General features: G+C 35.1%; 1 protein-coding gene across 1 annotated transcript; it reads right to left on the reverse strand.

The window, feature by feature from the left end:
* Positions 1–4,632: 4,632 nt before the first annotated feature.
* Positions 4,633–15,450, reverse strand: LOC140783996 (uncharacterized). The gene is made up of 6 exons (XM_073131173.1): positions 15,396–15,450; positions 14,892–15,016; positions 14,162–14,198; positions 5,375–5,482; positions 5,149–5,278; positions 4,633–5,038 (listed from the first exon to the last, which is right to left on the reverse strand). The coding sequence occupies exons 1-6, from the start codon at positions 15,448–15,450 to the stop codon at positions 4,633–4,635; spliced, it is 861 nt and encodes a 286-aa protein (XP_072987274.1).
* Between the last annotated feature and the right edge of the window lie 293 nt (positions 15,451–15,743).

Genomic DNA, 15,743 nt, shown 5'->3' on the forward strand with positions numbered 1-15,743 from the left:
TAAATGCATGATTCCTTACTTTTGAGCATAGTGTACTTCAATCATGTCTTTGATCTCTATCATCTTTACTTTTGGGATTAGTGGACTTCGCAATCAAATATTTGATCTTTATCATGCTTACTTTTGGGCTTTGTGAATTTCCCAATCAAAGTATTTGACCTCTATCATCGGTACGTTTGGGCTCCTTACTTTTCGGCATAGTGAATGTATCGATCTAAGTATTTTTTTAAGGTAAATATTCAGAAATGCTCCTGAGTTAATTTAATCTCATATTAACTTAATAAAATAAGAATATTATGTAGATTAATATTTTAAAATTCCAAAGTTAGTTACCCTATTATCTTATTTTGTAGAAAGTTTCAAATAAAATATTGCGGATACAAAAATATTAATTTAAATAAAGACATACAATCCTTATTTTGTTAAGCTAGTACGAGGTTAAATTAACTCAGAAGCTTTTTTGAATATTTTTGATAAAAGTTGAAGTTTTTTTTCAAGAAAATAATAATAAGATAGGATTTGAATCATAAAAAACGCATAATGTTGGGTCTTTTGTTTATCATTAAAAAAACATAAAGACTAGATATAGACTGAATAAAATGTTAACTCTCTCTTAATATAAATACACTTAGACTTTACTATTTTTAGATAATACATATATATATATATATATATATATATATATATATATATAGCCATTTAATTTAAGCTCATTGTAAAATGGCACTCGAGGCTCGGCCATGCATCAAACCAACTGAGATCAAGAAGAAGATCAAGCAAATCTCTCACCAGCTCCATCGCAAGATGAGCATCTCGATCCCGGGTCTTGGAGGTCTTCATCGATGGAAAATCATCCTGTGCGGCGGTGATCTTAGCCCTCATCTTCATCATCGTCGCCACGCGATTCCGGCTCTGGCACTCCAATGTTGTCTTGAAGAAATTCCCTCAATGGAGTAGTTTTTCTTGAAGACCTCTTCCGAGAGAATAAAGCGTGAATACACTCGTGTATCAAATATAGTTATCATCGCTTTCTACGGGAGGAACTCAATCTTCTGGCATGCTCTTAGAGCTTTATGGTCTTTAGTTTTGCTGAGCTTAATTCATATATAGCTGGCGAGCAAGCATACAGGATGAAGAACACACCGACCTTATTGCCAACTACACGACGACCGAGAACGAGTTGACCCTCTGATGATGCGATCCATCCGACCAGGTTGAAAGGATATTAATATATCGTGCTCGGAGAAAGGAAGATCGAAGGCGAAACCAACCAGACCACCGGACGGACGGAGTAGTCACGGTGGACATGGTCTATGCTTGTGAAGGAAGAGATGTGTGCCTCTTAGTCGCCTAGCTTTTTCAAGCTACTCAATGCAGAGTCCAATATATCTTCCCAAGACTCGAGCTCTCGAGTTCCAATGGCTTCTGGCAGTGGATAACATGGAGAGAGAGAGAGAGAGAGAGAGAGAGAGAGAGAGAGAGAGAGAGAGAGAGAGAGAGAGAGAGAGAGAGAGAGCTCTCAGGGTGGTTACCAACGGAGCTTGGGACACCAAATATCCTGTCATCTTTGGCCGTGGTTCTCCTCCCATCTTTAGCACTTATTGTTCTTGGGAGTCCTGGGGGTTAGTATTTGGATTACAGATTTAGCTTTTCATTACCATCATACTATCAAATCTCTATCTAAACATGAATATTCCATTAGAGATACTAAGTTGATCTTTTAATATACTTACAATAATATTCCCTACTTCATTATCTTTTTTTCCCTTGGTCAACTTCTGAAATATCAATGCGTTACAAAATCCAAACTCTCTTCAAAAATGTTTTCCTCGAGGGTGTTCTAGTAAATTTTATAGGTATATTTTGTAAAATATACCTGTCGAATTAAATAAATTATAATCTAGGGTAAAAAACAATTAGTCAAAGTAGCAATATCTCGTGAGAGAAAAATTAAGCCAAAATAAAAGGAGTCAATTACAAATATCTCAAACTTTTCATAAAATCACTATAATGTAGTTTTGTTTGGTTTGAAACTAACTCTTGAATTCTATTAGTTAGCTTTATTGTTTAGTTTTAATTTTTAAAAAAATAAATTTAATTAGATATAAAAAAGATAAAAAAATATTTAATTACTGAACCAGTTCAGCGAGATTCTTGAACTCAAAGCAAACAAGATAGGTGTTATTTGAAAATCTAAAAAAATACATCTTTATAATATTTGCACCTCAAAAAATTTCCACAAACATCGTACAACTATTACCAACGGGAGCAAGAAATTAAGAAGATTAAATCGTAAGAAAAAGTAGAGACAAAATACCCAAAAAAGAAGGAAAAAAATGATACCAACTAATTCAAATTAATGTTCTTATGTAAATTGGCAATGGCTTTCAGTATGGTTCTTTTTTTTTCCGGTTCTGAATTGGATTTGGATCCAATTGGCAGGTTAGCTTGATCATCATTTGTAACTTTAAAAGCACCATTTTTGGCTCTTAGGTTTCCAGTGGGCTGTGAGAAGGGCTAGAAGAACAGCCCATATCGTGAATTGCTACTTCAAATGGAGTTTTTGACTAAACTAACTCTCTTCTAAACTTTTTTTTTTTTTGTTGCCCGAAGTACACCTTTCGCCAAACTTAATATAAAAAAGAGTTATGTTTCCTTATAGCTATCAGTAAATTTTGAAATTTATTAGCATTTTATCTAAAATAAGTAAATGTTAATAAGTTTAGTGCCTTCTTACATATAAGGCGTTGATTTGATCGGCGTTTTATATGTGACAACAAAAATAAAAAATCAAGGCACAGACTTGGTTGAATCTATCAGTATTTATCTTAGGGTTTGACCGATCACTAGCCGAGTCCTACCCAATGAAGTCTCCGTCCACATGATTGTACAGTAGGCCTTGGAGCCCTCATCTGTAGGTACATGGAGGTGAGAAGACGTCCCAGTCTCAAATCTAAAGACTGATCCTCAGCCATGAAAGTTCTAACTAAAGTGCGATATCCGCCCTTCTTTCGCGAAAAGAGCACTCTCAGGCCTTGAGACTCGCCCCTTTCTCGCTTCCTCTGTTCATGTTCCGGCATAGGAGATCTAGTGGATTGAGAGGGGAGACTCGCTTGATCTGCCATATCGAATGAAATTCCAAGCAGCAGTTCTGACGATATTGATGATGACCTTGATACGGAGCTGCAAACTATGACGAATGTGCTAACTAGTTTAGGAGCGACCAAAGCAGTATCGGATGTCTAAAAGTATAAACATATAAACATATAGTCGATAACTTCAGTGTTATATATATATATATATATATATATATATATATATATATATATATATATATATAAACTATTGATAACATTTTATTTTATTAACGTACGAATATAAATATTAAACTTATTAGCATTTTTATCTAAAATAAAAAGCTTATCTTATCGGTCTTTTACTGACCGCAATAATAAAAGAGAGCCATTTTAGTATTAATCTTACCGGGTAGATCATTTTGATAAAAATAATTTGAGATAAGGCTAATTAATTTGATCAAAAACTCTTTAGAATTATACTCAACAATATAAATCATATACAAATATTTTGTCTCTTATCACATTATTTACTCCTCTATTATTCTTTAGTGCCTTCAAAATATTATATCGTTAATTTTATTTAACGGATAATTACCATATAAATGACTTAGTTAATTATATATCATAATAATTAACCTTAGTACTCTCCGTTAAATTTTATAAAGTTAAGATTAAATAAAGGAAACCAAATTTTAAAGTCAAACATAAGTTATTTTAGGGATTTTTTTTATTTTTAAAAATAATGAGATATTCTTTATACTGTTGGTTGTAATAAAGTTAAACTTGTGTGTGGGGACTTGAAAATAAAATACCGGTGATAAACATCTATGTGAACGGTAATAAAGACAAATTATATAATTTTTTTATAAATAAACGTAAAATACGTTATTTTTTTAATAGGAAAAATGGTATTTTTTTTAACATTTTTTCATCTTAAATGAGACTTTTTGACTCCAGATTAATGAGATTAGTAGATGAATTGCTAAATAGATTCAAATCGAATAGGAAAAATTATATTCCTAAGTGATACAGGAATTGACAAAACCGTTGAATCCAATTCCAGCCGAAAGGCAAATCGGGAGATTCTGTAGGCCGGCATAATTAATGGCAAATGGTGTAGGATATTTCCTTCCTATTCTTTAGCATGACAAAGACTGCCTTTGTTTATATATATATATATATATATATATATATATATATATATATATATATATATATATATTGCACCACTAATTAAAAGTAACTGCAGAAAGTGATTAATAAACTTTCCGACCTACATGATTAATTAATTGCTTAGGAGTGGGAACAACATGAGATAGAGATGGAAGCATTTTCTTAATAGGATCTTAGTGAAATAAGCTCCTTAGTATAACCCCAGTCGATTTCATCTCTAAGGAGATCACAAAAAGGTTCTTCGAAGTACATGACACCATATGTTACTTAAAGTGGACTGGATATATATATATATATATATATATATATATACCCTTACACATCGACCAACGTAACATACTATGACTTACACATACGATGGGCACTAAATACTACTCTCTAGTTAGTAGGAAGTATGGCCTTGATCATCCAGTAGAAAATTACGTTCGTCGTCGAGCATCCAAAGGCTTCCCCACGTCGCGTCCTGATCGCCGGAGCCATCGCACGTCGAGCCACTACTAGTTCTCTCACCTTGGGGCAAACAGGAGAAGGCATACGTGGCTATATCCTGCATTTCTTGTGCAAGTGTTGCTTCCTCTAATTGAGCCATGACCATTTTCATCTCATCTTGCTGCTGCTCTTCCTCCTGCTTTTGCTTCTGCTTCTCTTGTTGCTGCATTAGGAACCAAGGCCTTGCCTTATCAACTTTCTTGGAGGGCTTCTTCTTCTTCATCTTGAAATGGGTCCTCCAGTAGTTCTTCACCTCGTTGTCGGTCCGGCCCGGTAGGCTTCGAGCTATCGCGGACCACCTAGATGTGAGCAAATCCTTAATTTCATTTGTCAATTCACTGACTACTCTAAAAACTTAACTAGAGACATTTTAATAAGCTCAAGAAATAGATTTTAAGTTATGTCTCACCTGTTACCCCACATGGCATGTAGCTCCAGTATGATGTTCTCCTCCTGAGGAGTTATGTTCCCCCTCTTGAGGTCAGGCCTCAAGTAGTTCACCCACCTAAGCCTACAACTCTTTCCAGTCCTCATCAGCCCTATACAACTCAAACCAAAGAACTCAAACTAGTTTCAAGAAATCCAAGCATTACAATTTACAAACAATGAGAATTAATCTTGTATATGTATATTACCTGTAATCCTTGATATAGAGTTCCACCTCCCTTCACCATGTTGGTTGACATGCTCAATGAGGACCTTGTCTTCTTGGGCACTCCATGGACCTTTCCTCCACCCATCCTCTTGAGGTTCACAGCTATATTGGGCATCCATATTTCTCTATAAAATCCCCTACAAATTATGGAATAATAGTAGTCTTTAGCACTCTATAAGTTGTCCCCCTGATACTGAGACAATGGATTGCAGCACTTGTTGCATTTTATATGTATATATACACCCTAGTTGAGACTTCGAGATCAAAAAATGCCATGTCTCTTTCAAGAGCATCTCACTCCCACTAATTTCTTATAGGGAGGAAATTACAAAAGTGTCATATCACTCCTCTGGATTATCCTAATAGCCTTCTGAGCTATGTACTATATTACAAACCATATACACTTAATGATGAATAATAACTAAACGAGTATCCATTAGAGGATGTTTGGTAGCTAAAAAGTTTCAGGAAAATACTGGCCATTAGGCTCTCTGAAAACCGTTTTATTATTGTTTTAAAGAAAAGAAAGAGAAAAGTTGAGAGTAGATGGTTATTTGATCTTCTTCATCTACAGTACGTCGTGGGATAAATAAGAAGGGTATATGTGAAAAACTAAAAAAAATTACAATAATTTAAGGGATCCCAGTATAATTAACTCTTGATTAATTAATCTCAAGCATGACGTTAGGCCTTAGATCCCACAAAACACGGTTACTTATTGTAGCTAGCTATCCCCATCCACAAAAAGGTATGCATGAGCCAGCTTTGATGATCGAATTGGTGACTTGGTGCGAAGAACAACTAATGACCTAACTCGAGATATTTTGATCGACTCGACTTTGAAGTCAAGTCTAACCATTTTATTGGATCACTTTAACACACCATGATGTTAGGCTAGAGATTCCCCTTTTAAAGACATAATTAGCTCTATGGCTAATGGTCATGATCCACAACAAAAGCACTAAGGTGCCCCTTAATAGCCAAAGTTGATGAGTTAAACTTGCAGTGCCCGAAGCACCAAATCTCAAGTCATTATATCCTCTCTACATCCGAGGGGCTAAATATTATTATAGTATGCTCATAACACTATCCTTCAATTTTAGCCTTGAAAATTTTGATAGATTCAGAAATTGGATATGATTTGAATGAGTAGCTAGAGGTTTTATATTTTGGCTAATATGTATATCTTGTTAAATATATAGTATATATTATTTGTTTATTTAATAATCAGAGCTAGTTTTTCTATAGGTAGTGAGAGAGTGTGTTAAGTGAAGTGTGAATTTATTCTATTATACTCTTAACAGGTAAAAATCATATACTTTCATATAGTAACACTTGAGCATAGAGATACACTTATATATATATATATATATAATAAGTTGCATGTATACCGATTACTTTGATATGGGCAACTTTGGAAACACATCACACAACCAAAAGATCATAGTTGTGGCATGCATGCCCCATTTCAGTACCATAGCACCAGGCTGAGCTAGTTTTTCTGGATGTCATGAGTTGAAACTTATCTAAAACAGTTTAAAATCACACACTTCCATACTGTAACAGTTGAGCATATACCCGTAAAATACTTAGATATGGGCAACTTACACAACGAAAAGATCATGTTAGTGGCATGCATGCCCCCATGTCAGTGACGTAGCCATGGCTCATGAGATCTTCACTAAGTTAGGAACCAGTACGGGCTACTTATCCTACGTCCACGTACTTAGATCTAAGTCTCTCTCTCTTTTTTTTTTTATTTAAATAGAGGTGTAAGCTATTTAGGGTACTGATCACCTAATCACCAATTAAACTGGAGAGGTTACTGCTAATAAAGATAGCTCTCATGGCCTTTGACATCTCACCAGATGGCTCATCTGAAACTGAAAGGCTCTACTATTCACGCTTTCGGTCTAATGTTCCCTACTATCCTTTTGTTTATTCGCCTGGTTGAGGGCCTTTGTGCTGCCAAATTTGGATAAGTATGGAATAGTTTATTCCCGTTGGTATCTTCCTATGCGTGATGCAACGACCTTGACGCATTGCAATCTCGACACCTGGTCTCCCTTTGGGTGAATAAAGTGTTCACTAATAGGAAAGGATGAATATATTATAAGGAAATGAAGCATGCACCTATATATAGCTTTTGATGCAATGACGTGGGTTTCAAAAATGATTGGAGTTAGTGAGGTTGTAGTGAACTGTGATGACACATGCAAATGACTTGTGGAATAAAAACTTCTTCTTCTTTTTTAATTGTGATATAAATTTAGCTTCTTCTTATGGTATATTAATTTACTATCCTCTCTCCTATTATTTTATACAACTTTTAAGAATTAATTTGATAATAATAAAAAATTACTATTTTACCTGTAGGTTAGTACATCTAATTAAGAATATTTTCGTTATTTGGTTTACAATATATTAATTCCCAATACAAATTTACTATTAGGCTGCAGCTTCTATTTCATTAGAAACTTAAACAAAGTAACATGCAACACAGATAACCTCTACAAAGTTCAAATGTAATAAAGTCAGCAGATGAATCATATAGGGTTCTCAAAAAAACCAGTCATGTTTACACTCCACACCAGTACTGCTAAGAGCATAACATCTCAGATCTATAGAGTACTACATCACAAGAACAAGTAATTAGCCAACATAGTTTAACAGCAAAAAATAACAATAGCTTTCTAACACTCATTATCCAAGTCTACGATTTCGGTAGCCCCTTGTATGATATGCCGAGCTTTCTTCGCAACTTCCTCTCCTTAGATCCTTGCCTAGCAAAGGAATAAGGTGATCACCTTATGAGTAAAGACTTCATAATTTTAAAAGCAATTACTGAAAATTCTGCCATTTCTCTCCGGTCACATAAACTCCACAGAAAAGCACCAAACCAAATGTTTCACCATTTTTTCTTTTCCTTTTCCAGTTTAAGATTTAACCAAAACCAATCTCTAACATGCTTTATCTTTTCTTTTATACCGAAAATCTTCTTCATATGCCTCAACATCTTCTTCCCAAAACTACACCTCAGAAAGAAAGAGATGATCTGCTATTCATCTTGGTTGTAAAAAACACTGGAGGAGTTCCCCGTCCAACCTCTTTCAACAAATTAATATCAACTTTTAATATCACATCAAATATAATTATTACTCCTTATACTAATATTCAAGTAAACAATAGAATAACTTATACTGGTATTAAATCTTTTTTTCTAGTATTATAAATTAAAATTAGTCTTATTCACAGGGCCCTCTCAAACATTTATTTTACATGTCTATTATACTACAAAACTTAAATATGATATTAAGTGTATCTGAAAACCACTGACACTATCAACTATTTCCTAAATGCAAGTCGTTGATCAAATTAACGACTTATATAAAACTTCTAAATTGCTAACCTAGTTAGTGACTTATATTTTGAAAGTTATTGAAAAACTATTTATATATAATTTTATTTTTGAGACTTAAATGTTTTTAGAATTTAAATTTTTTATATAAATTGCTAACTCAGTCAACTATTTAAGTGATTTCCTAACGGATTCGGTCTCATATTTAACTTTCAAAACAAATTAGACGTGTAAAAAAAATTAGAGACAGAAGTAAAATAGTCAAAAACTCTAAAATATAGTGTGTAGTTTGTAATATAAGTGAAAATAAGTTCAAAAAAAGGGGTAGCATGTTAATTGCAAATTTACTTATTTATTAACTCATATTTTGGTTGGTGATGCACGGCATGTCCGACTCGGACCGGGCTTATAGTAATTACTCATGGGCTTAGTTCATGACCATTCCACTTCTTCTTTTTCTTTTTCTTTTTCCTTTTATTTTATCAAATAAAGTTTGTTCTTGAAACAGTAATTAGAACGACGACAATTAAGTTGCAACAAGAAATTAGAACAAAGTTTAATACTTCTTTACATCGCCAACTCGATCGTGTTCGCAAAAACTAATATCAACTACAATGCATGCATATATAAACCCTAATATATATATGAGAAGAGCACTTTTTTTTGTACCGTAGAGGTAATTGTTTATCAATCAGTTTGATAAAGATCTAACGGTTAAAATGTTAAGGGTATAATAGGAATGCAACAAATTCAAAATATATTACCGGTTCAATAGGTAATTATTATTTTTTAAAATATATTACATTGCATATTATTTTTTTGATAATTATATTATCTTAATAGTTTATCAAGTAAAAGATATATCCTTAACTACGAGTAATGTATATATATCATAATAAGGGTATTAATGTCTTTTTAGAATTAACTTGACGAAAGTTTAATTAAATTTCTATTGATTCTTTTTTATTATTGCATATATCTCTCATTAGTTTAATATTAATTTAAATTAAATTTAATAATAGATAGATATAGAGAATTATATTTAAATTGAAGTTTATCTCCAAATAATCAAATTTAAATGGTTTAATATTAAATAATATCTCTTATAATTATAATTAAGGTATAATTATATCTAAGAGAGAGAAATCTCAACGAAAGAAAAGAACATGTAATTGAAAAGTTAGTCATAAGTAATTAAATTTTCTTGATTAATATGTATTTTTTTTACGTAATGTGATTTTTGAACTGGGGTCGAAAATCAGTTATTATAGCCGTTAAATTAAGATTATAAATTTGAGAGAGTATGGGAGATGCTCAGCTACATGCAAGATAGGAATCATCATCGATCATGAGCTCTCCTGGCGGCGTCAAGTAAATCTCGCAGACGACGAGATCCTTCGTGCCGTCGACTACCTGACGGGTGCCCTATTCTTCCATCAACCACTCGGTCTTCTTCCCAGGTTTATCGAAGTAGGTGAAACTCTGGCGGTATCCGATCGTCCGGCCGTTGGCGTCGACCACGTCCTTGGCGCTCTGCGTGCCCTTGTACACCCCGCCGCCGCCCACCTTCCGGCTCACGCGGGCCCCGGTGGCGGCTAGCGGCATGCGCCACGTGAAGAAGTACCGGCAATCATGGAACCGGTCCAACGACGGGAAACGAGAGTCGAGCTCGGCTAGGACGCAGGCGTAGACGTCGGCGTCGTTGATGGTGTTCGACGCGATCGGTAGGTCGCAAAGTTTACGAGCCAGGTAGTGACCGATGAGCTGCGCCGGTGACGGAGTGAAGCGGAAACCCGAGGGTAGAATTCTCTCCATCTTCATCCTAAGCTTCTCATCATCATCATCATCATCATCATCATCATCATCATCATCATAAGAAGAAGAAGAAGAAGAAGAAGAATTGATTGCAGTATTTGTTCTCCAATTCGGGTTCGGAGTCGGAGCTGGTCGGTCTCAGAGTCGATTAGGGTACGTTTTTGAAACAAATCTCTGAACTGGATGGTAAAAATAATGTGAGTTTTTTGTAGTAAACAAAATCATCTGAAATCCTTGTTAACATTGTAAATTAACAAATTTCGCATCATTCACTATCCAAATTTAAAAAAAAAATATTTTGATCATCATTAGTATTGTTATTTATAATAAGATAACTAACGGTAAGAAACTAAGTATACGAATAACAAAGTTAGTTTTGAAGAAGTTGTTAATTCGTACAGCTGGCACCATCTTGTTGGTTGAGTTTGTTTGAGTTTGTTACTACAGCTCGCTATATATTAGCTTTCTTCTCAGGTAAATAAAGTAATTTTTGGAGATACAAGTTATGTGACTTCTCCATCTTCTCTACTTTAATATGGTATCAGAGTTGTAGAGTTTTTCTCTTCGCGCTCTTCTTTTCTCTATTCAATCTCAATCTTCGATCTTCATTTTCTTCTTCTACTGAATCTTCAGCAACTTTGTTTTCACCTTCGATGAGCAGTTCCACCATCGATGATGCTTCCAGTCCATACTTTTTGCATCACTCAGACAACCCTGGACTCATTCTAGTTTCTCAACCTTTAACTAGTGAGAATTATACTTCTTGGAGCCGAGCTATATTAATCGCTCTTTCCGTCAAAAACAAGGTCTGCTTTGTTGATGGCTCTATGCCTCGTCCAGAAGGTACCAGTCCTAATCTCAATTTCTGGATTAGGAACAATAACATAGTTATATCTTGGATTCTTAACTGTCTCTAAGGAAATCTCTGCAAGTGTCATATACTCTGATTCAACTCATGAGATTTGGACAGATTTGAAAGATAGATTTCTTCAAAGGAATGGACCTAGAATTTTTCAACTTAGGCGTGAGTTGATGAATCTTACACAAGGTCAGACGTCCGTTGGTTCCTATTTTACCAAATTAAAAAGTATTTGGGAGGAATTGAACAATTACAAACCTGTTCGTACCTGTAATCGTTGCACCTGTGGAGGAATCAAGTCTATTTCTGACCATCATCACATGGAATATGCCATGTCATTTTTAATGGGGCTAAATGAATCTTTTTCTCAAATCAGAGGACAGCTTCTTCTCATAGATCCAATTCCTCCCATCAATAAGGTTTTGCTCTAATTTCTCAAGAGGAACGACGGCATAATGTTACTACCGTTCATGGTAATTCTGGTGGAGAAGAAACAATGGCCTTTGTTGTGAAGAATAACATGTCTAAAGTCAATCCTGTTCAGATCCCTAATAGAAATCAGAAGAAGGATCGCCCTCTTTGCACTCATTGTAGCTATCATGGACACACTATTGACAAATGTTATAAATTTCATGGATATCCCCCTGGATATAAACCAAAACAGAAATCTAATTTCATTTCTCAGAAATTTGCAGCTGTGGTTAGCTAAGTTTCTGATAATTCCTCTTTTGGTTCTCAAGGGAATATTGAAAACTTTATGAGAATGCTTGACCCAAATCAATATTAACATTTGATGTCTATGCTGTCTAACCATTTGAATGCAGCTAAAGTACACAATGAAGCAGACAATAGCATCTCTACTGCTTCTGCTTCAGGTACTTGCTTTTCTGCCTCTCTTAGCCCTATGCTCCATAGTCCTAATCTATGGATATTAGACTCTGGTGCCACGAGTCACATTTGCTTCACAAAGTCTGCTTTTCTCCACTTGCATCCAGTTCAAAATTCCTTTGTTATCTTGCCCAATCATGATAGGATTCATGTTTCTCATGCTGGGTCCATTCAACTCAATTATGATTTGCTTCTTGAAGATGTTCTTTATATCCCACAGTTCAAATTCAATTTCCTCTCAATAAGCTCTTTGCTTAAGAATACTAATATTCATGTCAGATTCTTTGATGACTATTGTGATATTCAAGATCTGCACAACCAGAGGATGATTGGTAGGGGTAAAAAGCTGACAGGTCTCTATGTTTTTGAAGCTATTTTCAATTCTAACACACATGTGTTTACTTCCATTGATTGTAATGCACTTCAGTTTGTTGCTAATAATGTTTCTTCTGACATATGGCATAAAAGACTTGGCCATTTATCTTTTAAAAGGCTTGACTTGTTGAAAGATCAACTTCAGTTTGTTTCTAATAAATCAAATTCAGCTCAGCCTTGTTCAATTTGTCCATTAGCAAAATAGCGAAGATTATCCTTTGTTTCTCACAATAATATGAGCAAGAATGCATTTGATCTTGTTCATCGTGATACATGGGGCCCCTATCATGTTCCATCTTATGCCGGTTACAGATTTTTTTCTCACTTTGGTGGATGATAGCACTAGATTTACTTGGATTTTTCTGATGAAGCACAAGTTTGATGTCAGTTTCCTCATACCAAGATTTTTCAGACTTATAGAGACACAATTTGATAAAGTCATCAAGCAATTTCGAAGTGACAATGCACCTGAACTTCAGTTCACAGGATTTTTTCATTCAAAAGGGGTCATTCATCAATTCTCTTGTGTAGAGAGACCTGAGCAAAATTCAGTGGTTGAGCGGAAACATCAACACTTGCTCAATGTTGCCCGTGCCTTATTCTTTCAGTCAAGAGTTCCTATTCAATTTTGGGGGGAATGTGTTTTGACTGCTGCATTTCTCATCAATCGAACTCCTTCACCTCTCCTTCATCATGAAACTCCTTATTCTCTTCTATCCACCAGGCATCAAAGGTTATAGGTTATATGATATCACCTCTAAGTCTTTCTTTAATTCTAGAGATGTTATTTTTCATGAACATTTTTTTCCTTTTCATAGTATTTCCTCTACTCAGGATGTAGTTGATCCATTTCCTGATTTGGTATTACCATTTTCTTTTCCTGATTCTATTCCTTCTCATACTCTTTATAATGAGTCTTCTTCTGACATTCCATCTCATCCTGATCACGTTTCTCATAGCATTGATCCTACTCCTAATGTCATTGAACATACCTCAGATTCTCTTGTCAATAAGCATATACCAGATCCTCTAGTTACTAATCTTGTCATCCGAAAGTCTTCTCGTGTGTCATGGCCACTAACCTATTTAAGAGATTTTCATTGCAATCTCTTAACTAATTCTCCTATTCGTTCTTCTTCTACTCCATACCCTCTAAGAAATCATCTATCCTATGACAAACTTTCTTCCTCTCGCTGTTTTTACACTCTAAATGTCTCAGCAAATTTTGAGCCTCAATTTTATCATCAAGCAGTGAAACATTAACAATGGAGAGATGATATGTCTTCTGAATTAGCTGCTATGGAAGCTAATAACACTTGGTCAGTCACTTCATTACCTCATGGCAAGCACTCTATAGGTTGCAAATGAATCTATAAAATCAAATATAGATCTAATGGCAGTATAGAGCGTCATAAGGCACGTCTTGTTGCCAAGGGGTACACACAACAAGAAGGCTTGGATTTCATTGAAACTTTTTCTCCCATTGCCAAACTCGTCACTGTTAAAGTTCTTTTGGTTATTGCATCAAATTCTAATTGGCATTTGATCCAACTTGATGTTAATAATGCATTTTTGCATGGAGATCTTTTTGAGGAAGTTTATATGGATTTGCCTCTTAGTTATTCTAAGCCTGGTTCTCCAAGACAGGGAGAGAAATTAGTTTGCAAATTACATAAATCCATCTATGACTTGAAACAAGCTTCTCGGCAATGGTTTTCCAAGTTTTCTCAAGCCCTTATTCAACATGGTTTTGAGCAGTCCAAGTCTGATTACTCATTGTTCACTAAAGGGCCTCTTTCATTGCCTTGCTTGTTTATGTTGATGATATTATTATTACTGGTGCTGACCCTCAAGCTATTAATTCTCTTAAAGTTTTTTTGAACACTCAATTCAAACTTAAAGACCTTGGCAAACTTAAATACTTTCTTGGTCTAGAAATAGCTCGATCTACTCAAGGGATTTTTCTCTCACAGCAGCACTACACTCTTCAATTACTTGAAGATATTGGTTTTTTAGCTTCTAAACCTGCCTCACTGCCAATGGATCCCAAGACTAAACTGAACTCTTTTGAAGGTGATCTCTTAGAAGATGCTTCTTTGTATAGAAGACTTGTGGGGCGACTTCTTTATCTCACCATATCTAGACCTGACATCACCTTCACTGTCCATAAACTCAGTTAATTTGTCTCTCAGCCTAGACAACCTCATCTTGCTGCTGCTCTTCACCTTCTTCAATACTTGAAAGCAACTCCTGGCCAAGGATTGCTTTTTCCCACATCTTCTTCTTTTCAGCTCCGTGCCTTTGCTGATGCTGACTGGGGAGCTTGCCTTGACACACGCAAATCAATAACTAGTTTTTGTGTTTTTCTTGGAGATTCTTTAGTCTCTTGGAAAGCAAAGAAACAAACTACTGTTTCATGCTCTTCAGCTGAAGCAGAGTATCGTGCATTGGCATCTACTACAAGTGAACTTATTTGGCTTCAACAACTCCTTCGCGATTTTTAGGTTGTCTCGTCTGATCCAATCCTTCTGTTTTGCGATAATCAAGCTGCTATCTACATTGCTTCTAATCCCATTTTTCATGAGAGAACGAAGCACATCGAAATTGATTGTCACTTTACTCGCGACAAGCTTACTTAAGGTTTTTTCAAGCTCTTACCAATTCAAACTACTCATCAACTTGCTGACGTTTTTACAAAAGCTTTACCAGCCTCTTTGTTGTTTCCATTGTTAAGCAAGATGGCTCTCTTTGTTGTTTCCATTGTTAAGCAAGATGGTTGTTTATGACATACATAGTACAAACTCCCATCTTGAGGGGAGTAACATAGTTAGTTTTGAAGAAGTTGTTAATTCGTACAGCTGGCACCATCTTGTTGATTGAGTTAGTTTGAGTTTGTTACTACAGCTGGATTAATTTGAGTTTGTTACCACAGCTGGATTAGTTTGAATTTGTTACTACAGCTGGCTATATATTAGCTTTCTTCTCACGTAAATAAAGTAATTTTTGGAGATACAAGTTATGCGACTTCTCCATCTTCTCTAGTTTAATAACGAA

This window comes from Typha latifolia, chromosome 3 (assembly GCF_019914945.1).
Source record: "Typha latifolia isolate L0001 chromosome 3, TyphaL0001v2, whole genome shotgun sequence".
Taxonomy (NCBI): domain Eukaryota; kingdom Viridiplantae; phylum Streptophyta; class Magnoliopsida; order Poales; family Typhaceae; genus Typha; species Typha latifolia.

Bases quoted from the DNA above. Each gene is read 5' to 3' on its own strand.
- LOC140783996 (XM_073131173.1), bottom strand. From the start codon at position 15,450: ATGGAAACAACAAAGAGAGCCATCTTGCTTAACAATGGAAACAACAAA. The intron at 5,483-14,161 runs GTTTCAATGAAA...GTGAACCTCAAG, and splicing joins GTTTGGCAATGGGAGAAAAA to AGGATGGGTGGAGGAAAGGT. The intron at 5,279-5,374 runs GTAATATACATA...TGAGTTGTATAG, and splicing joins CTCTATATCAAGGATTACAG to GGCTGATGAGGACTGGAAAG.